Source organism: Natator depressus, chromosome 5 (assembly GCF_965152275.1).
Source record: "Natator depressus isolate rNatDep1 chromosome 5, rNatDep2.hap1, whole genome shotgun sequence".
Classification (NCBI taxonomy): domain Eukaryota; kingdom Metazoa; phylum Chordata; order Testudines; family Cheloniidae; genus Natator; species Natator depressus.
The window spans coordinates 30,746,006-30,770,638 of NC_134238.1; the positions used below are offsets into that span (position 1 = coordinate 30,746,006).

General features: G+C 40.1%; 1 protein-coding gene and 1 long non-coding RNA gene across 4 annotated transcripts in view; one reads left to right on the forward strand and one right to left on the reverse strand.

Moving 5' to 3' along the window:
• HCN1 (hyperpolarization activated cyclic nucleotide gated potassium channel 1) overlaps window positions 1-24,633 on the reverse strand; it is a 298,037-nt gene that overhangs the window by 3,497 nt on the left and 269,907 nt on the right. For all 3 annotated transcript variants that reach the window (XM_074953932.1, XM_074953931.1, XM_074953933.1), the window contains one exon: window positions 22,621-22,861. In XM_074953932.1, the coding sequence (XP_074810033.1) occupies window positions 22,621-22,861 (241 nt within the window). The remainder of the gene's footprint in view (window positions 1-22,620; window positions 22,862-24,633) is intronic.
• Window positions 582-10,440, forward strand: LOC141988101 (uncharacterized). The gene is made up of 3 exons (XR_012639657.1): window positions 582-705; window positions 5,784-5,865; window positions 10,415-10,440. It is a non-coding gene; the product is annotated as an uncharacterized LOC141988101 (long non-coding RNA).

A 24,633-nucleotide genomic window follows, 5' to 3' on the forward strand; every position in this document is an offset into this window, starting at 1 on the left:
TAATTCTGTACACAGCACCAATTTCGCTGCTGCTGCACATCAAGGTTCCAGGGGTAATTCTGAAAGAGTCTGGTTCTCTTCAATAAACTGAAGGAAATCAATTTGGTTTAAAGGCTATGGTTTCTGCTTATTTTTTCTAAATACATACACATAACAATTAGTTAAACTTTTAAATGATTCTTCTTAAGATGCCTGAAATAATCTATCCAGTTTCAAACTTATTTTGCGGATCTGACTCATCCAAGTAGTTCTGTTGATTTCAGTAGGCATATTCAGGTGAGTGGAGGGACTGGGTCAATATTTCAACAAGTTTGCTAACACAATTTTAATGCTTATAATGAAAATAATATTAATATAACAATAAATTATAATATTATAATACATAATATTAATAACAGCTATAAGAGATACAACTTTCTAATATTAACATAGGGAAACATTTGGGATATTAATTAACATTTTACTACTTTCCCTCTTAAGGCTATATTGTACATCTAAAGCATCTGTGATAGTAGATTCATACTGGATAATAAGAGCCTCAGACCTACAACTGGCTCCACATGGGTAGACCCCTGAATCCACATGCATGCAGTTGTTGGATAAGGGCCAAAGTTACCTTCAGACACCATACCTGTGCAAGAACATAACAGGGCCCAGCTCAGGCAAGGCTCCCCACTGAAGTCACCAAACGTGTCCAGTACACACGTGAGTATAGATATTACTCTCACATACGTTAATGCTTTAAATTGACACTATAGTAGAATATTGTTAATTTGTAATTTGCTAATATTCACAGCCCATCATTTGCTTGCCCCAGTCTTTTCCCATTGCTCAATGAAGATGTGTTCGTGAAGTTTTGTATTACATCATTTGTAATGCCACAGAACATTAACTACTACATATTATATAGCGCTAATCAGGAATTTTTTGCCAGAAAGTCTAAACCGAAAGTATTCGTGGGAAAGGGTCAGTGTGGACAAATTTCCTGGTTTAAATTTTTTTTGAAACAAAAAGTTCTGCTTTTTGGGTCAAAATGTCTTTTTGTTTCAAAATTTAAATAAATTTACAGTAAAGAAATGTAAAATAAAAAGATTGAAAGTGAAACAAAACATTTAAAAAATTATCAAAATGAAACATTTCAGCTGAGCTCTTCTGACTTGTTCAGGGATTTCTGGTTCGCAAAAAATTTCAAGGTTTTTACTGTGTCCCATTTCAGGACAAGAAAAAATTTTGAAATCTCAAAACACTCACGTTATGGGAAAACTGTTTCCTGCCCAGCTATAATATCATAACAAATGTTAAAAACTAAATTACAGATAGATGAACAAATGGATGAACAAAGCACATTGGGTAGGGTGACCATATTTCCCAATGCTGAATACTGGACACCTGGTAAAACTACTCGTATTCAAGTGAGTTTGACGGCAATCAATCAGAACTATGCAGTATAAACAAGTCAAATTAATATATCAAGTTGACTGAGCCCCTGTTAAAAAGAAATACTGCATAGTTGGATTCTTTTTATTTACCTTATCTTTAAGACTTTAGGGTTCACACAGGGAGGGGTGACACACACACACACACACAGAGGTGAAACACACCCATACACCTCTCTCATACACAGGGGGGAATGGCTAACTGAGCCTCCCCTCCCTGCCCAGCGCTCTCCGCCCTCCATACTGGGCTGGGCCCCTGGGATGGACCTGCCTCTCCTGATACCTAGTGCCGCGTCTTCCTGAGGCAACACATGGGGAATGGGGGCATGCAGGGTCACATGTCCCCCCTCCCCATATTTCTGCCAGGGTTCACACCAGAATGTGGCCAGCCTTTCGGCACTTTGTGGGAAAGCAGGGATGGGAGCTGCTTCCAGTCACTGGGGGGTAGGGCGGGAGGGATGACCTGTCTTTGCAGAGCTCATCTCTTCCCCCTGCCTCCATCCCCTGTATCTGGAAGCAGCTTTTCCCTTTCTGCTCACACTGTGTCAAACTGCAGCTAACACCTCCAGGCTGCTGCTGGCCATGGACCTAATCCAGCCGCCTCCTGTCCCCTGGCTACAGCGAGGCCAGGAAGGGGTTAAACTCTAAGGATGCATTGTGCACCGGGGCACAGTGAACCTGACTGCAGGGGCTTCAGCAAACCTAGCCAGAGAGGTGGCTCAACAGGGGAGGGTGCCTAGGGGTCAAAGCAGCCCCATGCTCCCTGGGGGCAGGACCCAGGGCGGGCGAGGGGTGGGGGGGAAGAGGGTGCTAAGCTCCTGCCCAGGGGGTTGCTGTGGATCCTGCAGGTTCAGGGGGTGAACAGGCTGGAAATTGCTTCTCCCCCACTCCAGAGCTTAGCTGAGGGGTGGAGAGGCTACCCTGTGCCAATGCTGTGCGGGGCTTTAGCACACGCAGGTCTCGGCTCCTCCTGGCCAGCACCCCAGGCCGGAGGGTCTTGGGCTTTCCTGGGGCGCTGACCCAGCCAGAGGCAGTGGGGGGAAGGAAGGAGCCTGCCATCCAGGCTGTTGGTGAGCTAAGTGCTCCGATAAGGGGCTGCTTCTCCACACAGCACTGGGAGCGTGACGGGATATGGAGGAGCAGCAGAGATGCAGGGGTGAATGGGCAAAGCAGGGAGAAGACAGTGAGAGGGGGAGCATGTAAATGGCAGATGGGTGGGTAGCAAATGTGACACTTATTCCTACATCATGCCCATAATTTCTGGTTGAGCTAGAGCATATCTTTTAAAAAAGACCTTCAATTCTGATGTCAAGTCTTCAAGTGATAGATAATAATGGTAAAAGAATCAGTGGTTTAGGTAAGGATTGAGAAATACCTTGGAATACCAGGAAATACCAGGATGGAGGAGAAAGAGCCCCTAAGAAAATATCAGAGAGGGCTCCATATTTTCGAATCACAGAATATCAGGGTTGGAAGGGACCTCAGGAGGTCATCTAGTCCAACCCCCTGCTCAAAGCAGGACCAATCCCCAACTAAATCATCCCAGCCAGGGCTTTTTCAAGCCTGACCTTAAAAACCTCTAAGGAAGGAAATTCCACCACATCCCTAGGTAACCCATTCCAGTGCTTCAATGAAGCTGAACTTTTTCATTCCAAAACTCAAACTACAACATTATTCTGAAATTAATGTGTACATCTCTGGAGTTGTGATGGGCATTTCTAGCAACATCTCCTGATAGGTTCAAATTCTAACAGCGATTATAAATACACTATGTTGCTCAGGTGTAAGGATTTCATTTCACTACATCATCAAGTACCAGCTGCAACCCAGCCATGACAATTTTGTAATTGATTTTATTTTTACATTTGAATAAGTTCTATCTTGTCAACTATTACTCCAGAAAAAGCTCTTGGACATAATGAAACAGAAAAAATATGAAATCTCATTGTACTTCGACTTTGCACAAGGAAAAGGACTAGAACACAAAGCATTTTAAGTTGCCCTGTCAACCACCATGCTGCTTTTGAAAGACCTGCACTATTTCACACAAATGGATCAATATATTTTATGACGAGGATACAGGAATGAAACCCACAATGTTGTATTTTAAATCTGTCTCATAGGTGTCAAATATAATAGCAAATATGCACCATGTCCAGTGCCTAATAGTTAAGACACTTCTTGATACTGAACTAGTTTAAAAAGGCTATCAAATGTAAACAATAGTGGAGAAAATATCTGTAAATAGCGCAAAGAAGCAGAGGTGTCCTTTATTATAAAAGGAAAGAAGCTGTGACCCACTACACACTCATATTCTCATCTGTGGCTGGCATGGTACATTGCCATCCTTTTCACACTGTGAAAGTGTCATACACTTTTATTTTTCCTCCTCAAGCTTAATTATTTCTTCAGTTCCAATTAATGATTTTAGGTGATAGACTGCAATGAATCTGTAATTCAACTCTTATGTAGGTTTATTTTACTAAAAACACAATCTTTTTGGACAATTGTTCCCTGGAACATTACAAAACAAATGCTAATCACAGTCCTAATGAGAAATGGCTTTTGAAAGCACTAAACAATGCTACAGACATCAGTTTATTTTTATAGCCCATCTTTTACATAACTGTGATTAACTCAACAGTTTAATTAAATGGGAAAATCACGATTTGTACTTCGTTATCATGGGACTGCTTCACAGATGGCACCATACAACTCAAAAGTATAGGGAAAGTGGATCAATTACAATGCACATGTACCTTTTAAAAAGTCAAAGTAACATACGTAGTAATAACAATTTTAAGATAAAAATGTTTTGAGGATTATGGGCATTAATATTGACTATCTGTAATATTAAAACATAAGAACAACAATCCAAGTAAGAGGCTAAATGAGTTGTGCTCATCAGTTATCTTCCTACATGTCAGTATTTAAATAAGTATGTCAATTTTCAGACTTCTACACAATATACATTTCCAAAGAAGCCTGTACAAACAAAAGAACATCTATATCTGCACCATGTAAAACTAAGTGGAAAATATGTGGAATTACAAATCTAGGTCTGCAAGCAGAATTTCCTGAAATAATGCATAAATGCAACAGACTTTCTGGACAGGCACCTCTAGATGCCCAAATGATACAGCTAAGAAAAATTAAATAGGGATGAAATAAATGAGTTGGCCCATATTAAATGACTTCTTAGTAGTTTGGATTAGCACAGGGAAGACCTTTGCAAGGAGCAGAGAGTAGAAAAATAATAAGAGAGTAAGGGGCAAACTGACTCCTAAAAATAGCCAGTGCTAGCTAGCAGTGGCTAAAAGGGTAAGTTACTGACCTGTAACTGAAGGTTCTTTGAGATGTGTGGTCCCACTGTGGTTTATGCATGTGCACTATGTGCCCAGAGCCGGAGAATTTGAAAGTAATGTCTGGTGGTCTGTGCATGCACCCTGGCTCACCTTGTGTCTCCATCCAAGGGAACAAAAAAAAGTGGACTGACCGCCTCTACAGTTCCTTCTCTACCACAAATTAGATAGAGCTGAAGCAGAGGGGAAGGAGGGAGGATAGTAGACTACAGATTGAAACTAAACATCTCAAAGACCCTCCAGTTTCAGGTCAGTAACTTCCTTTTCTTCTTTGAGTGATGTCCCTATTGTATCCCACTGTGGGTGACTCACAAGCAGTACCTAAGTAGGAGGAGGGCGTGAGGATGTAGACGGAAGGGCTGAGAACTGCCATCCCAAAGGAGGCATCAGCAGAGGAGTCCCGCACTGGGACATGTTTTGCAAACATGTGAACGGAGTCCCATGTGGCTGTCTTACAGATGTCAAGGAGGGGAACATCCTTAAATGATGCCATTGTTGTAGTCTGTGCTCTGGTGGAACGAGCTCTTTCCCCATTGAAGGGAGTGGGGGGTTCAACAGCTGATAGCAGAGTAGAATGCAGCCAGAGATCCATTTGGAGATTCTCTAGGTCAGTGGTTCTTAACCTATTTACGATTGTGGGCTGCATATACAGCTCTCTATGTGTTATATGGGCTGCATCCACACACTATACATACTACCTGTACATCTAAAAAACCATAAGGTTTAGTATTTGTTATAGGACAGCAATATGATTCAAATTGATACAGTACCTTTCATTTCAACCCAGGCATATGTCTACCAAGAACATTTTAAATTAGCAAAATAAGTGAAAACATCACTGTTACAATTATTAATTTATGGTAAGGGTGGCATGGCATGGTATATTGTACCTACTGCTCTAGGTGGAGATGGAGTGCCCCCTAATTCTTTCTGCTATAGCAACAAATAGTCTTGGGGATTTCCTGATTGGTTTTGTTCTTTTCAGGTAAAATACAAAGGCCCGCTGAACATTGAAGGAATGGAGTCTTAATTTCTCTGCAGACGTGTACAGTTTTGGGAAGAGCATGGTAAGTGAATTGATTGGTTAAGGTGAAATTCTGAAAATACTTTAGGGGTGAATTTGAGATGTAGAAGCAAAGAAACCTTGTTCTTATGGAATATAGTGTAAGGAGGATCTGCCATCATTGCTTCATGCTTGCCAACCAACCCTTCTAGCTCAGGTGATGGCTACAAGGAAAGTGATCTTCATGGAAAGGAGAGACATGGAGCAAGAAGCTAAAGATTCAAAGGGAGGGCCTTGTGAGTACCAAGAGAACAAGGTTAAAGTACCTCTGGGGAGTAGGCTTCTGAATAGGTGGAAAGGTTCTGATTAGTCCTTTCCAAAATCTATTGTCAGTGGATGTGCAAAGACTGAGTAGTTCTCAGAAGGGGATGGTATGCACTACTTGCTGCCAAGCAGACTCAGAAGGAGCTGATGGACAATCCTGATGTCTTCAAAGAGAGGATATAGTCCTAGATGAGAGGTATATCTGCAGTTTCTGGGAGAATGCCTCTTTGATGTGCTCAAGAAGAAAAACGCCTCCATTTAGATATGTAACATCTTTTAGCAGAGTCCTTTCTACTATTAGCAAGGTTGTCTCATATGGTTGTGGAGCATGAACATTCTAAGATGGATGCCCATCCAAATACCAATCCCTGAGGTGGAGTGAATGTGGATCAGGGTGCTTGATCTTGCTATTCCACTGAGTCAGGAGTTTGGGAAACACTGGGAGGATGATAGGTGGGCGGGGTGACATGCATAGGAGTTTGGGAAACCAAAACTGCCTGGACCAGAAGTGGGCCATCAGGATGACTCTGTCCTGCTGGATTTTGTGTAGAACCCGTGGCAGGAGCAGTAGTGAAGGGAAGGTACTGTTGAACTGATCTGACCAAGGAAGAAGCAGAGTGTCACCGTGTGAGTGGTGACCTACGGCGCCTCTGGAGCAATATGTGAGGCATTTCCTGTTTTCTTGAGAGGTGAACAGATCCCGAGTTGGGGTTCCCCAGAGAGTGAAAGTATTGTATGATGCCAAGTCATAGAGCTCCTACTTGTGGTTGACAGCAAAATATCTGTTAGGTTTCAGAGTAGCAGCCGTGTTAGTCTGTATTCGCAAAAAGAAAAGGAGTACTTGTGGCACCTTAGAGACTAACCAATTTATTTGAGCATAAGCATCCAATGAAGTGAGCTGTAGCTCACGAAAGCTTATGCTCAAATAAATTGGTTAGTCTCTAAGGCGCCACAAGTACTCCTTTTCTTTTTGCAAATATCTGTTAGGGGCATCTGCAACCATAGTTTGCTTCCCTGGAAGGGAGGCTGCTGAGAGGGTGATTCAATTGCTGATGCGCCAGTTCCACAGGCTGACCACTTCTGCACACAGGGAGATGGATCTTGCTCCTTCCTGCTTGTTGATGCAGAAGACAGTCATAACATTGACTTACATTACAAGGACATGGTGAATATGGATGAATGAAAGAGAGGTCTTGCATGCCTTCCAGAGTGTTGCAACTCCAGTATATTGATATGCATCCTGGACTCTCAAGGTGTCCAAGTGCTATTTGGCTTTTCATGTGGACTCCCCAACTTAATAGGGATGCGTTTGTTGCAACACTCTGTACCTCAGAATAGCAACCTGGAACCCCCATGTTCACCACTGTTATATGATTATGATGAGGTATCATCTAATAAGTCTTGATTTGTTGAACATTAATATCCTGTTGAATTATGTGTATTACCATTGAATCTGAAGTTATGAAGTTTTGCTATGTGGGTTACTGACATATGTTGTGAGGTTGGGAAACATCTACAGTCAGCCTTTCAGTGGCAACAAAGGAGCACCCAGTAAGACAGATTTACATCAGGACCAACCAGACATGTGTTTATGGGCCATTAAGGGGAATCCACTCTCCCAGTGGCCATCCCAGAGACTCCACAGAGAGGGCATGTACGCAATGAAGGTGGCCTAACCCACATCACAGCAAGGATCTTTTTAGCAGCTGAAATAAAGTATAAAAAAGGACAGTGACATAATCACTGGAGCTCGCTCCTCCCCCACCTCAACATCTGGAAGATCATCTGGAAAACAAAGACTTTGAACTGGGGAGATTGATCCCAGGCTGAAAGGGAATACAGCCCGTGTATTAAGGACTGTGAGCTGCTTGTAACATCTATTAGGGCGAGAATAACTCTTTGAGTCAAATCTTGCTTAGTCTGTTAAAGTTAGAATTCTATTTTTAATTTCTTTTGTAACCAATTTTTATTTCTATGCCTGCTACTTATAATCACTTAAAATCTATCTTTCTGTAGTTAATAAAACTGTTTTATATTTTACCTAAAACAGTGTGGCTTTGGTTGATGTGCTTGGGGAATTTCAAATGAGGTTAACAAGAGCCACTACCCCTTGTCAGAGTGGCAAACTAATTAATGAGCTTGCATTGTCCAAGGGAGTCTTGAGCAGTGTAAAACGGTATAGTGCTGCGGTGCAGGGCTGGGATGATTAGCTAGGGCCTCTTTCTGTATGATTCATGAGTGGCTTAGAGAGCATTCATACAATTTAGTATGATACAGTGCCTGGAGGTGTTTGCTGTTTGTCACTGGCATAGCATTGTGAGAGACAGCCCAAGCTGGAGGGTGAAGGGGCACAGAGGTCCCACAGTTCCAGTTTGTACCCTGGGGATCCCTTCACATTTGTAATAATGGTTCTTTCCAGAGAACAAGGGATAAAGGGGATGCCCACACATACCAGGCAAGTATTTGTCCATCATAGCAAGAAATACACTACCTTGGTTATTATAATGAGGTTCATGTAATGGCGATTTTGAAAGTATACTGACTGAAGCCACATTTGAAGGCAATGCAGTTGGAGCCTTGCAAACAGGGTGGCCTAGGTGCATGAGGCCATATGACCTAAGAGAATGACATGTTTGGACTGGTATTTGAGCGTTGTTTGTAATCTGAGCTATATTTTTCATGGGCTGGAACCTGTACTGGGTATGTTCTTTCAGTGACAGAATTAAAGGTGGCTGTGATGAAGTCCAGAGACTGTATGGGGGTGAGAACAGATTTTTCTGTTTATGCTGACTCCCAGTCAGAAAAGGAGGTGCAGTATCATAGAAGTTGGCACATAGGCTTCCTGGTGGTGACAAGAAGCCAGTCATCGAGGTAGTGGAAGATAATGAGACAATATCATCTGATGTGAGCTGCTAGTACCAAGAATATATTAGTATAGAATCTGAGGGAGGTTGCTATTCAGAAAGGGAGTAGTACAGTGTGCTGAAAATGGTCAGAGCCCACCATAATCTGAGGAAGCATCTGTGAGCGGGATGAACATCTATGTGAAAGTAGGTGTCTTTCATATCGAGAGTCATAAACCACATTCCCTTTTCTAAAAATGGGATTATAGATGTTAATGTGAACATGCGAAATCTGAGCTTGTGAATGAAGCAGTTGAGATGGCAGAGGTCGAGGATTGGTCTCCAACTGCTCTTCTTTTTGGGTATCAGGAAATAAATCAAGTAAAATCCACTAACTTGGTATTGAGGATGGATATGTTCTATAGCTCCTTGCTGTAATAGGGAGTTCACCTCTTGTTTGAGGATACCCTTGTGAGAGCAGCCCCCAAAGGTTCACTTGGTGGTTAGGAATCTCCCAATGACGAGAATGCTGATTCCAGTTCCAGTGGCAATACTGTCAGTACCATTGGGGGGACCGGTATTCTCTGTATGGGATAGGCAACAAACTCCTTCCAGAGAAAATGCTTTGTGGAGTGGCAACGGATTCAGATCTCCCTGGTGTGAGAGGAGTTCTACTTGTTCAAACCGCTGGAGCTGAAGAGGAAGAGAGTACCTGAAGCTGATGAAAATTGATGAAAAACTTGTCAATGCCAATGGATCCTGGGGTTGGAGATGCTGAGGATGACGGTACTGATGGATCACAGTTTGGTACTGATGTGCTTATGGGCTTTCTTGTTGTGCCTCTGGGACTTAGGATGTGCTAAGTTCTCACAGGCTGAGGTGATAAGCTTGCTTAGAGCCAAATCTGACTTCTTTGAAGTGGATTTAGAGGAAGACCGAGTCTCATGCTTCTGAGAGTGCTTCCAGGATTCCCAACGACATCCCAACAGAGAGTTTTGGGGGTTGAATCTCCTGCTCCAGAGTCAGATTTTGCAGCAGAAGGTGCACTCCTTACTGAATCAGACCAACAGGATTCCATGGCCTGGGTCTGATCTGGAGCCTCCTGGCCTTCTCCATAAGGTATTTGCAGAGATGAAGTTCCTGCCCTTCTCGGGTAAGGCTGGGGAATGATGGGCAGATACTGAACCTCACAGTGATGTGGACTTCCCCAAGGTAATACAAGCATCACTGATGGTCATTGCTGACTGAGAAGGTATGCAGGCATGAAGTGCAGAGTTTAAAGCCTGGAGTCCAGGGCATAGTCTAGTACTCGAATGGAGTACAGGGCTGGGGGGAGTTCCCTAAGAGACTAAATCTAAATATTAATAAATCCATAAAACACTGAACTATAGACTATAAAAACTGTAAAAACTATTTACAAAACTAACCCTAATTCTTATTTTGTAGGATGAAGCCGAAGCTACAGACACTGGAGGTTCCCACCTGGACCATGTGGCAGTGAGAAAGAACTTGAGAGAAAGAACTTGAGAGGCCCCACTCCTTATCCCCTTGGCCTGAGACACTGATGCATGGACCAATAGATGCTACTTTCAAATTCTCTGGCTCCAGGTGCATGGCGCTCACCTGGAATACAATGGAATACAGTAGGGACCATCACTCAAAGAAAAACTTAGGACTTTGTGGAGGTATACATATAGGTCTTGACCCAGTGGGAGTGTTGAAATCAGTGGGAGTGTTAGTATTGATTTTATTGGGAAGATGATCATGGCCATAGTTAATTGTATCAACATGCCACCTTTGATGTGAACATTTTTTGCCATTTTCTACCCAGTCCCCAAACTCTACCTCTTACAGAAAATTATTGTGAAGGTGGTGACAATCCAACTCCAGCATCATGTGTAGGAATCATTGCTTAAAACCAGTGAATAAAAGTTAATGCCCTTTGGTGAATGAGGAGAGAGATAGAAAAGCCCTGTTATGGCATCTAGTCTATCTCCAGTTGTATGGTTCTATGAAAAAGTGTGGCACCATTCTCTTTCAAGAAGCAGTAAAGTGTAGCAGACACAGTGGCATCTATCCAGTTATTGTCACTTCATTTCCCATATAAATTACACTCAGAATGTAATTACTCAACTTGCAAAGTCACATTAACATTTGATTAGAAATTGAAAATAAAGTCAAATTAGCAACATAACAATGTGCAGTTGCCTTGAAAGAATAATTTGGTGACAAAGAGATGAATTATGCTGATACAGGAAACAGAAATGAGTCAAATGGTTAGTTGGCACTTTAGATGAATGTGGCCCTGTTCATCATATCAGACACTGCCCTAACTTAGGGATGGGCTCGAATAATAGTTTAAAAAAAGAAATACCCAACAATTTGGTAGATGGCATGTCAGAAATATGTGCACATACTTCGTTTGAAGTAGGAGCCAAAGATCAGAAACGGTATAAGGCTCTAGAGGCAGATTTTTGCTTTACAGATAATTGGTGCTGAGATGATTAAGTAAACTGGCTCTGCATGTTAAAACAAAGTACTACTGGTTGGAGGATCCTACATGGATTTCCAAATCTGCTACATATTTGAGAGCTAAAGAACTTTAAATAAAGTCCTGCTCAGTCTTTTGTTGTCTGCCACAGAATCCAGATTGCAGGATATAATGAACAGTGTCCTTCCAGCTGAGGAAAGCTGACTACTGCTCCAATTTCTCAGCAGGGGGCCGGTGTTTCATCATGAACTAGGTATATTACATGGTCATCTAAATAGGCAAGCCACTATTTAGGCCATATGGCAGCTTTCATCAGCTGAAGGAGGAAAGAAAATCACAGCAATCTAAATGTTTTGGACAGGCAATCTAATCTTTTCATTTTTTGTTAGGTGAAATGGACAGGACATTAGCATGCTGGTGTTATTTCTTTTTTTATATTCTAATGCATCAAGAAATAATTAAACTATTACCAATGGGGCTTTCATGCTTAACGGAGGAGTTTTCTGCTCCTCAACTTTATGGCAATTATCCGCAAGCCAAGGATTTCCCGCCTCCTCTCCCAATAAAAAAAACTAGATAAAGGATTCAGTCATCAACTTTCCTAATACACTGTGCACAGAACTGGAAATACAATTTCACACTCCTGGGTCCATTGTAAACTTTATCCACTATTATTCTTGTAGTTCAGAAGTCAGTGGGAATTAGATTTTCACTCAGCTATCTCCAAAACAGAAAGGAGAGAAAATGTTTTATATGATAAGGTTTGAGTTCTTGAATGTTGCGCTTCAGTATTTCTGCCTCTATTTTTTTTTAATTCCCTGCCAACCTCGAGTAAGACCTACCTTATAATGTCATCAGCTTCTCACTGGGGCATAAACTGTAAAACCATGAAAGATTCTGTACTTTCCTTTAGGTCTTTTCATATAGACTACACACTATAGTATCAGCCACGAGTATCCAGATTACAATCTGAATGTAGCTGAGGCAGTCTAAATGAGTACTGGTTTCCATTCACTACAAAAGTAACTATATTCTGTGCTATGCAGCTGTTCAGATTTTTGATTCATGAACAGCTGGCGAAAAAATGAAATTGGTGTTGCAAGATGATCTTGATATTCTGTTGTGATAAATGAAAGGCATCTCTCCCAATCCAGTGTTATAAGAGGCAGTAGGGATCAAAGGATCATGTGACATCTGACTAAATAAATCACTTGCACATCAACAAAATTTAAAATGCAAACAAATCTTAAAGAGAAGATGTATTTTTACAGAATAGAAAAGATATTTTAAAAGAAAGGGAAAGGAATACAATACTGCCATCTTCCAAAACCAGGTTTTTTGTCAGGAAGGCTATCAACACTGGAGCACGTGGAAATACGTATTGAGGAGTTGTGAAAGCCTTAGCTTAACAGAGGGGCAGTTCATTAGGGAAAGCGTGGGATTTGTAAAGTGCTTTGTATTATTAATTATTATTATTATTATTAAAAGGGACGCTGGCCATTATCAATTATAATTAAGGATGCAAAACAATTTCCATTCTAGCCTCATTTTCAGACACCCATACCTTTCAGAATATTCTATTTAAATCCAATTTACATTTCACCATTTATGCTGCTTCTTTATTTTGTGTATTTCACCCAATTTAAACAATGAAAACAGGCCAGTAATTTTTAATTTTGTTTATGGTCTTTTTCTGGTCAGTTGCACTTTCTGGTTCTCATGTCTGAGTCTCATAGTGTGTTCATTGTCTGATTTCTCTTTGTTTTTTAAAGCCAAATATGTTACATTTAGGTGCCTAGAGTTAGGAACTTAAATTTATAGCTAGGTGTCTAAGTAAGTGGCTGTATTTTCAGAGATGTGGAACAACCATATTTGACTTTGCTCCCATTGTTCACAGCTTCTTCTGTTGACACCATGCTCAATACCTCTCAAAACCAGGCCACTTATTTAGATGTCTTAGGGATAGCTTCAATCTTAGGCATGCTAGCTTGAAAATTTTGTCTTTAGATTGTAAACTCCTCAGGACAATGACTTGGTTTTTCTGCATTTTGTACAAGGCTGATCACAAATATTAAAATACTGCTAATAAATAATATTAATGATAAATAAAATTATTCTCATTGAAGTCAAACATCTCATGAAAACATTTCTGTTTGGATTCAATTTTCTTAAATTCTTCTTATACACAATGTAAGGGCCTCCTCGCTAGATTTGACCTCGCGTGGAAAAAAATCCTTTAAAAAATCAATGGCATGTTTCTGACAATGGCCTGACATCCATATCCTCGTCCAATAACACAAAGAGGTTCCCTGAAAAAAAATCAAAAAGTTGCTACTTCTTGTCCCACATCTATTGGGTTCCATTTAAAAAAACCACAGCAATATAGTCATGTTAACACAATTGCTGTACAGTGTGACAAAGTTCCTGCTCTACCTTGGTGGGTCTTGCACTTATTGGCGGATTTGCTCACCTTAGAGCTTCACAGCAGCCCTCAGCTTGGCCGTTTTTCTGAACCCACAGTCCAGGTCAACTCCTCCTGTGTCTGACCAGGAGTTGGGAGGATTTGGGGGGAACCCGGGCCCGCCCTCTACTCCGGGTTCCAGCCCAGGCCCTGTGGAATGCAGCTGTCTAGAGTGCCTCCTGGAACAGCTGTGCGACAGCCACAACTCCCTGGGCTACTTCCCCATGGCCTCCTCCCAACACCTTCTTTATCCTCACCATAGGACCTTCCTCCTGGTGTCTGATAATGCTTGTACACCTCAGTCCTCCAACAGTCCTCGTTCTCACTCTCAGCTCCTAGTGCCTCTTGCTCCCAGCTCCTACCACACACACCACAAACTGAAGTGAGCTCTTTTTTTAAAACCCAGGTGCCCTGATTAGCCTGCCTTAATTGATTCTAGCAGCTTCTTGATTGGCGCAGGTGTTCTAATCAGCCTGTCTGTCTTAATTGTCTCCAGAAGGTCCTTGATTGTTCTGGAACATTCCCTGTTACTTTACCCACGGAAAAGGGACCTACTTAGCCTGGGGCTAATATATCTGCCTTCTATTACTCTCTTATAGCCATCTGGCCCAACCCTGTCACAATAGTTTGTTTAAAACTGGAAGTATATCATCAGTAACTGTACACAGACACTGCTTTTAGAAATCCAGCCCAATGTAGCTCAATTGAAAACTATATTTATATGCATAAGTTGGTATGAGGACAAACAATGTCATCAAGAAAAGCATATAAGCATGCGTTTATCTTTAAGTATGTGCATAGTCCTGCTGGATTAAATGGATCTACTTATGTGCTTAAAGTTAAGCATGTGCTTAAATGCTATGCTGAATTGGGGTGTATACCCTGAAAGCATTAATTCTCCAATGCCTTGAAATTTATATAGTAATTTGCCCTTGTGTAAAGTGGGTGTGAAACCCTGTCACATCACCCTCCACAGGTGTAAACGACAAGGTGCAAAGCAGTGGATAACCAGGCCCTTAAATGGCAATTTCTTCCTCAGTTTAGAGATACATTATACTGTGATTACTTAAAAGTACCCCAGTAAAAATGTGCTACCTACAGTGCACCCAGAAAAACAGGAGTGACAAAATATAATCTAAAGTGACTCAACATTTCCTGTGGTATTATTTTCCACTGCACTGACCTAAAATATACTGACAGTTATGCTTCTGAAATGGGGAAGAAGTTTATAAATAATAGGTAGATCAAAACAGTTTTGCCTAATTGGTCTTCACCAGGCTGAAGTGAACAGAAGATACAATCTATTAGACAGGTTTCAGAGTAGCAGCCGTGTTAGTCTGTATTCGCAAAAAGAACAGGAGTACTTGTGGGACCTTAGAGACTAACAAATTTATTTGAGCTACAGCTCACTTCAGACGTTCAAGTATGGAAGGATTATTGTTAAAAAGATAGTCAATAACATAAGAAAAATAAAATATAAAAACCCCAGTGTGCCACGAGATACACAGACAACAGTATTATTGTAAATAACCAGGGGAGAAAGTAAGATGCCATAAATATGTTAATGACTAGTCTATTTTAAGAAAATTAAAATGTCAGCAGGGACAAAAATCTGCTTTATTTACACTAGTATTACCCCAATTAGGTTCCCAACAGAGTTGATGGCATTTCTCTGACTTTAAATAAATTACACAAAATATATTTTGTCTTCTCTCACAAAGCTAAGAACTTGTTCACTGGATACTTAAACTTTGAGCCAGCCCTTCCTAAAAATCAGGTATGCATCTCTCTATGTTAGTCTTATGTCTAGTACCTGGAAGTTCTCAGAATAAGATGGGTTTCAGAGTAACAGCCGTGTTAGTCTGTATTCGCAAAAAGAAAAGGAGTACTTGTGGCACCTTAGAGACTAACCAATTTATTTGAGCATAAGCTTTTGTGAGCTACAGCTCACTTCATCGGATGCATACTGTGGAAAGTGTAGAAGATCTTTTTATACACACAAAGCATGAAAAAATACCTCCCGCCACCCCACTCTCCAACAGGGTGAGGTGGGGGGAGGTATTTTTTCATGCTTTGTGTGTATAAAAGATCTTCTACACTTTCCACAGTATGCATCCGATGAAGTGAGCTGTAGCTCACGAAAGCTTATGCTCAAATAAATTGGTTAGTCTCTAAGGTGCCACAAGTACTCCTTTTCTTTTTTCAGAATAAGATGACAGCAAACTGAGATTTTGAGCAACTTCTGAACCAATAAAAGGTAAATTTCACATTCTTGGCCATGTGGAGAGCCTGAGAAAATAGAAAAGAGGTGGGGAAGGATCAATGTAAGAGATGAATTGGAAAGACACAGCTGAATAGGTGTCCTAATCGGGACACAATCAGTGAACACTTGAACATTTGAAATTTAAGATCCTTTCCAGCTGCAGACACAGAGGACATCATTATGGAACCTAACAGGGTTAAAATGATTAATAATGTACCCTGTGAAATGATGTATAGCTATGTATCAGACGGCATTCTTTTGTATATTAGAAAATATTTAATGAAGAAATCATTAAAAATAAACTATAGAATAAGTGGCTTTGGTTTGGGGTTTTATAGCAATTGGTCAATATTTGAATCCCCTGGGTTCGAAAAGCATATCTGTAAAAAGGACAATAGTTGCTTGGAATGTGTTTCTTGGGATCTGAATAAAGGACAGACTTATATAAACATAGGTAGGGAACCAGATGGAAAGGACATCAACTAGAGGCAGTTGGCTTGGGGACATAAGGCCTAATCCTGCTTCAGTGGGAGTTTTGCCAGTGATTTCAATAAGAGAAGGATCAGGACAATGGTGAGAAAGCAGCCATTTGTCCATGAGCAAGAAAGCAAATAAAACAACAACAGAGCACTGAACTGGCTCCCAGAAGCATCTGTTCTACTAGGTACTACTTAAGAGGCTATAACTAGAAAAGTGTGCTTGAGCTCTCTCTCTCTCTTTTTCCTAATCCAGAAATATAGATTCCAATCCAGCACATCATTTAAGCATAAAGTTAAAGTTAGGCACATGCTTAAGTGCTAGCCCTATCCAGAATGGTACATAAACACATGCCTAACTTTATGCTTAAGTGATGTGTTGGATCAGGGTTATATAAAAAGATTGTTTCCAGTCATTATATATTATCCACCACAACCCCAAATCCTTTTCAGAGTCACTGCTTTCCAGGATAGAGTCCCCCATCTTGTAAGTATGGCCTATATTCTTCGTTCCTAAACTAAAGAATTTGCATTTAGTAGCATCAAAACACACATTTGTTTGCTTGCACTGAGTTTATCAAACAATCCCAATGGATCTAAATCAATGACCTGTCCTCCTCATTATTTACCATTTCCCCAATTTTCGGTCCATCAGCAAACTTTATCAGTGATGATTTTAATGTTTTCTTCTTAGTCATTGATAAAAATGTTAAATAATGTAGGGGCAAGAACCATTCCCTGTGGGACTCCACTGGAAACACCCACTCAATGACAATCCCCGCTTACAATTACATTTCGAGATCTATCAGTTAGCCAGTTTTTAACCCATTTAATATGTCAATTTTATGTAATTCTCATTTTTTAATCAAAATGTCAAGTGGTACCAAGTCAAATGCCTAAGTATGTTAAGAAAATGCTATTTCTTCTATTAACCAGACTGGTAATTGAAGCAAAAAATGATATCAAGTTAGTTTGAAAGTATCTATTTTCCATAAACCCGTGTTGATTTGCATTAATTACATTACCCTCCTTTAATTCTTTATTAATCAAGTCCCGTATGAGCCACTCCATTACCTTGCCCAGGATCAACATCAGGCTGACAGGCCTATAATTACCTGGGTAATTACTTGGGCTACCACATTTACTCTTTTTCAAAATTGGCACAGTATTATATTGGACATCTGTTGGAAAATAACACAGTAGGGCACAGATTATACAACAAGTTGGAGATAAATATTTAGTTCAGAAGGTGGAGAAAGCTACTAGGGGAGAGGTTGTTTTAGATTTGATTTTGAGAAATAGGGAGGACCTGGTTGAGAATTTGAAAGTGGAAGGCAGCTTGGGTGAAACTGATCATGAAATGATAGAATTTATGATTCTATGGAATGGTAGGAGGGAAAACAGCACAATAAAGATAATGGATTTCAAGAAGACAAACTTTAACAAACTCAGGGAAATTGGTAGGTAAGATCCCATTGGAAGCAAGTCTAAGGGGAAAACCAATTCAATAAATTTGGCAGTTGTTCAAGAAGACGTTATTAAGGGCAGAGGAGCAAACTATCCCACTGCATAAGCAAGAGGCTACCTGCACAGGCAAGAGGCTTCACCAGGAGATCTTCAATGATCTGAAACTCAAAAAAGAGTCCTACAAAAAGTGGAAACAAGGTCAAATTATGAAGAATGAATATAAACAAACAACACAAGCATGTAGGGATAATATTAGAAAGGCTAAGGCACAAAACAAGATTAAACTAAGACAGGGTAGGCCTGTTACTCAATGCGGGGATGGGGGGGGGCGGGAACAAAAACAGAAAATGTGGAAGTGACTGTAGTGCTAAACAACTTTTTTGTTTCAGTTTTCACCAAAGAGTTTAGCAGCGATTGGACATCTGACATAGAGAATGCCAGCTAGAAAAGTTAGATGCCTTCAAGTTGCCATGGCTTGATGAAATACATCACAGAATACACAAGGAGCTGACTGAAAAGATATCAGGGCCATTAACGATTAGAACATAAGAACATAAGAATGGCCACACTGGGTCAAACCAATGGTCCATCTAGCCCACTATGCTGTCTTCCGACAGTGGTCAATGTCAGATCCTTCAGAGGGAATGAACAGAACAGGTAATCATCAAGTGATCCATCCCCTGTCACCTATTTCCGGAGGCTAGGGACACTTCAGAGCATGGTTTTGCATCCCTGCCTATCTTGGCTAATAGCCATTGATGGACCTATCCTCCACAAGCTTATCTAGTTCTTTTTTAACCCTGTTATAGTTTTGGCCTTCACAACATCCTCTGGCAAAGAGTTCCATAGGTTGACTGTGCATTGTGTGAAGAAATACTTTTGTTTATTTTAAACCTGATGCCTATTAATTTCATTTGTGTTATGTGGAGTAAATAACACTTCTATATTTACTTTGTCTACCCCAGTCATGGTTTTATAGATCTCTGTCATATCCCCCCTTTGTCATCTGTTTTCCAAGCTGAAAAGTCCCAGTCTTTTTAATCTCTGATCTTCAAAAAGGCATGGGAGAGATTCCAGAGGACTGGAAAACAGCTAATATAGTACTACTATATAAAAAGGGGAATAAGGACAATCCGGGGAAATACAGACCAGTCAGCTTAAATTTATCACCCGGAAAGAAAATGGAGCAAATAATTAAATAATCAATTTGCAAACACCTAGAAGATAATAAGTGATAAGAAACAGTCAGCATGGATTTGTCAAGAACAAATGGTGCCAAACTTACCTAATGGCTTTCTTTGACAGAGAAACAAGCTTTGTGGATAGTGGGGAAACAGTAGATGTGGTATATCTTGGCTTTTGATACTGTCTCTTATTACCTTCTCATAAACAAACTAGGGAAACACAACCTAGATGGAGCAACTATAAGGTGGGTGCATAACTAGTTGAAAAACCATTCCCAGAGAGTAGTTATCAGTGGTTCACAGTCAAGCTGGAAGGGCATATCAAGTGGGGTCCCACAGGGATCAGTCAAGGTCCAGTTCAGTTCAATATCTTCATCAATGATTTAGATAATGGCATAGAGAGTACGTTTATAAAGTTTGTGGATTATACCAAGATGGGATGGAGGGGGGAAGTTGCAAGTGCTTTGGAGGACAGGATTAAAATTCAAAATGATCTGGAGAAACTGGAGAAACAGTCTGAAGTAAATAGGTTGAAATTCAATACGGAAAAATGCAAAGTACTCCACTTAGGAAGGAACAATCAACTGCACACATAAAAAAATGGGAAATGATTGCCTAGGAAAAAGTACTGAGGAAAGGGATCTAGGGGCCATTGTGGAGCTAAATATGAGTCAACAGTGTAACACTGTTGCAAAAAAAGCACACATCATTCTGGGATGCATTAGCAGGAGTGTTGTAAGCAAGACACAAAAAGTAATTCTGCCGCTCTACTCTATGCTGATACAGCCTCAACTGGAGTATTGTGTCCACTTCTGGGAGCCAAATTTCAGGAAAGATGTGGACAAATTGGAGAAACTCCCAGAGAAAAGCAATAAAAATGATCAAAGGTCTAGAAAATGTGAACTATGAGGAAAGACTGAAAAAAATGGGTTTGTTTAGTCTGAAGAAGACACGAGTGAGGGGGGACATGATAGTTTTCAAGTACATAAAAGGTTGTTACATGAAGGAGGGAGAAAAATTGTTCTCCTCTGAGGATAGGATAAGAAACAATGGGATTAAATTGCAGCAAGAGAGGCTTAGGTTGGATATTAGGAAAAAATTCCTAACCTTTAGGGTGGTTAAGCACTGGAATATATTGCCTAGGGAGATTGTGGAATCTCCATAACTGAAGTTTTTAAAATGTGAGCAAAATATATTTCCCCCTAACTATTCTCAGAAACAGCTGAGCCCTTTTGCTAAAACTTTTTTTAAAAATACTGAGCCTAAGGCAAACACCAGTATGGAAAATTTCATCCCAACTGGCTGAAGTTTGGCAAAGTTATAAGCAACTGAAAACAGAGTCTTTTAATGGGGAAAATGTCAGACAACTTTAATTGTAGGCATCACTTTCAGCTCCATCTATAATAAATTTTACAGCCATTGATATCGGACAGAACTTTGAGTTTCCTTTGTTTAAGTTTTGTTCTATGTTTTTGTAACTTGGTTCACCTTTTTTTGACATCCAGTGGGATGTTGGTGTTTCCCTTTTAGGGTATAAGACGTATTCTGGGCTTTCATGATACGATACTGTATTGTCCTCAGGAATACTGCTGCAATTAGTCATCACAGCATATAGACATGCATTTTTGCTCTTTTGGTGTAGAAGAAGTGTTTTTGACATTTTTAGAATACAGCTCCTTGCCCATCCACTCTCAGAATCAGGAAATTTTTGGTGCACTGCCTAAGGCTAAAGGAGACCAAGGTTGCTTGGCTTCTTCATCCTTCAACCTTTTCTTTCTCCTTAATCTCCATTCTGTAGCAAATACAATTATGTGCCTTGCCTCCAAGCCTGTAGGATAAGCACATGATTCCTTTATTTAACTGATGCTGCAAGTGCTGGCACAAATCACCTGGAAAGGGCTACTGTGCAGTGACAAGGCCTGCTGGCCAGGACAGTAGGAGAGATTTCAGTATACTTCTGTAAGATGAAATTGGTTAAAGAACTACATGCCCCAGTTCAAACAAGAACTGAGCTAAGTTCACAGCTCTGAGCTTTTCATTTCTGTACATCTAAATGTCACTTGTTAGGCTTTAAATACAACTAAAAAATTCTGGAGTACTTGTGGCACCTTAGAGACTAACCAATTTATTTGAGCATGAGCTTTCATGAGCTACAGCTCACTTCATCAGATGCGAGCTGTAGCTCACGAAAGCTCATGCTCAAATAAATTGGTTAGTCTCTAAGGTGCCACAAGTACTCCTTTTCTTTTTGCGAATACAGACTAACACGGCTGTTACCCTGAAACCTAAAAAATTCTGAAAGGCTTTTGACATAATTTTTCAATGCTTCATGGGATTTAGCTAAAATTAATACAAAAACTAACTAGCTATGAGCCAGACCTACAACTCCAGTTGCGGCTAATGGTAGCTCCAGGTACTCAGCATTTCTGAAAATCAGGCTTATTGCTACTCTTAGTAGAAGATTCCTATTCTATTGCACTAGAATATCTTATCACAGCTGATATATTTTCATGCTAGTCAGATATTATATGTAAAAAGGTATATTCTCATCCATATGTAAATATTTCATATACCTTCAGTTAAATGCAAATCTGATTTTCATTAGGGTTACCAGTGAATTGAATTAAATTAGACCAAAATTTATGTTTAGTTCTTATTAACTTACATCTAACAGAGAGCTGTCCAGTCCATTAGAGATGCCAGTCTATGACAGCACATACTGGAACTCTAATAATTGTGGGTTGTTAAAAATTAGTGAAAGAGCACTAATACCAATCTGAAAGCTCCAGGGAGGATATCAGAAGTATCCCATATATTATGGTCCTTTATCAACTCTCTAACTTTTTTATACGTTGGAGTCTATCATGTAGATATACTTTCACATTGGTGCCCAACAACCCACAACCCCCTTTAAAGAAGATGAATTATGTTTATTTTACCTTAGAAATATTTCAGCCTGTTAAAAATTACTTTGCAAATTATTGCTTTTCTTAGTAAGATACAGCACATTACCTAAGAGTGCTCTTTAATTCAATGTCACTCTGAAATCAGACAGTTTAATTGAGAATATTACTTTAGGAAATACCCGAGAAAGCTACTAGCTGTAGAGGATAACCTATCACTGAAATGGTAAGCAGTCTCTAAATGTATTATACAAAAATACTGAAAGCACTATTCTCTGCCATCAGAATTCTCTAGGCAACAAATGCTCACCAGACACATTCTAATATCTCTATATATCTGACATTTGAACATGTTTTGTTCTAGCACATTCACCCCATATGTTATCATACATTTCCTTATTACTCACCTCCAAAGTAAGAGCCATCTGTCAGCTTCATCTCCTTACTGGATTTAGTGATGACACCAGCGACCCCATGTTGAATGAAATACATCTTTTTACCCACAGCCCCTTCTCGGATAATATAATCGCCGGGTTGGAACACCTCAAACCGAAGCTTGCTCAGCATGGCTGTCACAAAATTGGGGTCTGCGTTAGCGAAAAGAGGCATTGTGGCAACCAGCTTGCGACAGTTGAAATTGACTATCTCCTAAATGGGAGGGAAACATAATGATAGTAATAGTCAGCAAATAGATATCCTAGAGTGGGTAGGTAAAACAAAAAAACAAAAACAGTGTACACAATAAGACAAGACTTTTTTCAGTAGAAATTTTGTGTGTGCTTATTAGACATAAGTCTTTCATTTTGTGGCTCATTTCTAGTCATTTTCATTCCTGTTGCTACTAAAATGGTAAATGAAACAAAAAACCCCCAAACCAAACTAACAAAAACCCAAACAACCCCTCATACTTCCCCACCCCACAAAAGAAACCACACCACTATTTCTATTGAGGCAAAAGGTAGGTTCTTCATGGGTCCCCTTGTAACTTATTTATTCTCCTTGGCTTTTAAGAAAAATTATGGACAAACAGACACTACATATGAATTACAGCCACTGAAAACTCTGTAAAAAGGGCACAGCTTGCAAAACAAGATGAAACAAATTCTCTCCTGGCATAACTCCAATAAATTGAGTGAAGTTATATGAGCAGAAAATCTTAACTTTTATTTTTGACATTTGTATCAATGGTATCTTTACAACTGCAGCTGCTTTAGGGGTAACATAAATGCACATTATGGACTTCTTCCAAAGCCCATTGAAGTCAATGGAAAGATGCCTCTGGATCAGGAACCATCAGATCTGAACTTATGGTAACTAATCATAGAATTATAGGCTGCAATCCTGCAAAGGAATCCATACAAGTGGACCTTTGCATCCACATAGTATCCTGTTGACTTCCTGGGACTCCATAAAGGTTTTAAGGGTCCAAGGTAGCAAACCAATGTCCATTATCAGGGCCATTGGCAGGCATTACATCCAAAGGAGAACACTACAAGATTAAATATGCTACTTGTTTTAAATTGAAATATGTGTCATTCCTGGAAGTGATTTGCAAGACAATTCTTGCAGACCTTAATTTGTCTTACTTAGAAAAACTCCCTTGGACAATATATTCAGTTCCATGCACAGGGTTTACAAGCTATCACACTGAAGGACATTTCACGAGATTGATTGGTATTGGGCATGAAGAGGGATTCCAACAGGACACAGCCCATTGGGTACAGTTAGCATCCAATGTATTAAAAGTATGACAAAACGTTATACATGATCATCTGTATATAAATGCACAACTGCATTAAAAACACAAAAACATGCAAACAGTGGTACTATTTATATCATGCCAATTGCCTTAGAAAGTTCAGTGTTACTTCAGTAACAGCAGCGTATCCCAGGCCTTCACTACAGCAAGTATAAGGAGGTGTATCGGTAATGCAGCAAATACTGAGGTAAAGTCATCTAGGAAGATTTTAAGGGTGCCCACTAGATGGCACCAATCACAAAGATTGCCTTAGGTTCTACTAGATTTGTGTTACTTGCTGACCAATGTAGCACATGTATGGCACAAGAGTGGAAGAGAGAAAATCCAAACTAAAGAATGGATCCTCCAAAATGAAAAAAAAAAGAAACTGGAAGAAGAGCACAAGGCAAAACAAGCGTCCCAGTGGCAGGAAGTTATTATCCCCATCAATTTCTTACTCCCCACTAAAAGAAGCCCAGGGCAAATGTAAAAACAATGAGGAGTCCTTGTGGCACCTTAGAGACTAACAAATTTATATGGGCATAAGCTTTCGTGGGCTAAAACCCACTTCATCAGATGCATGGAGTGAAAAATACAGTAAGCAGAATATATATTCTAACACATGAAAAGATGGGAGTTGCCTTACCTAGTGGGGGGAGGGTTCAGTGCTAATGAGCCAATT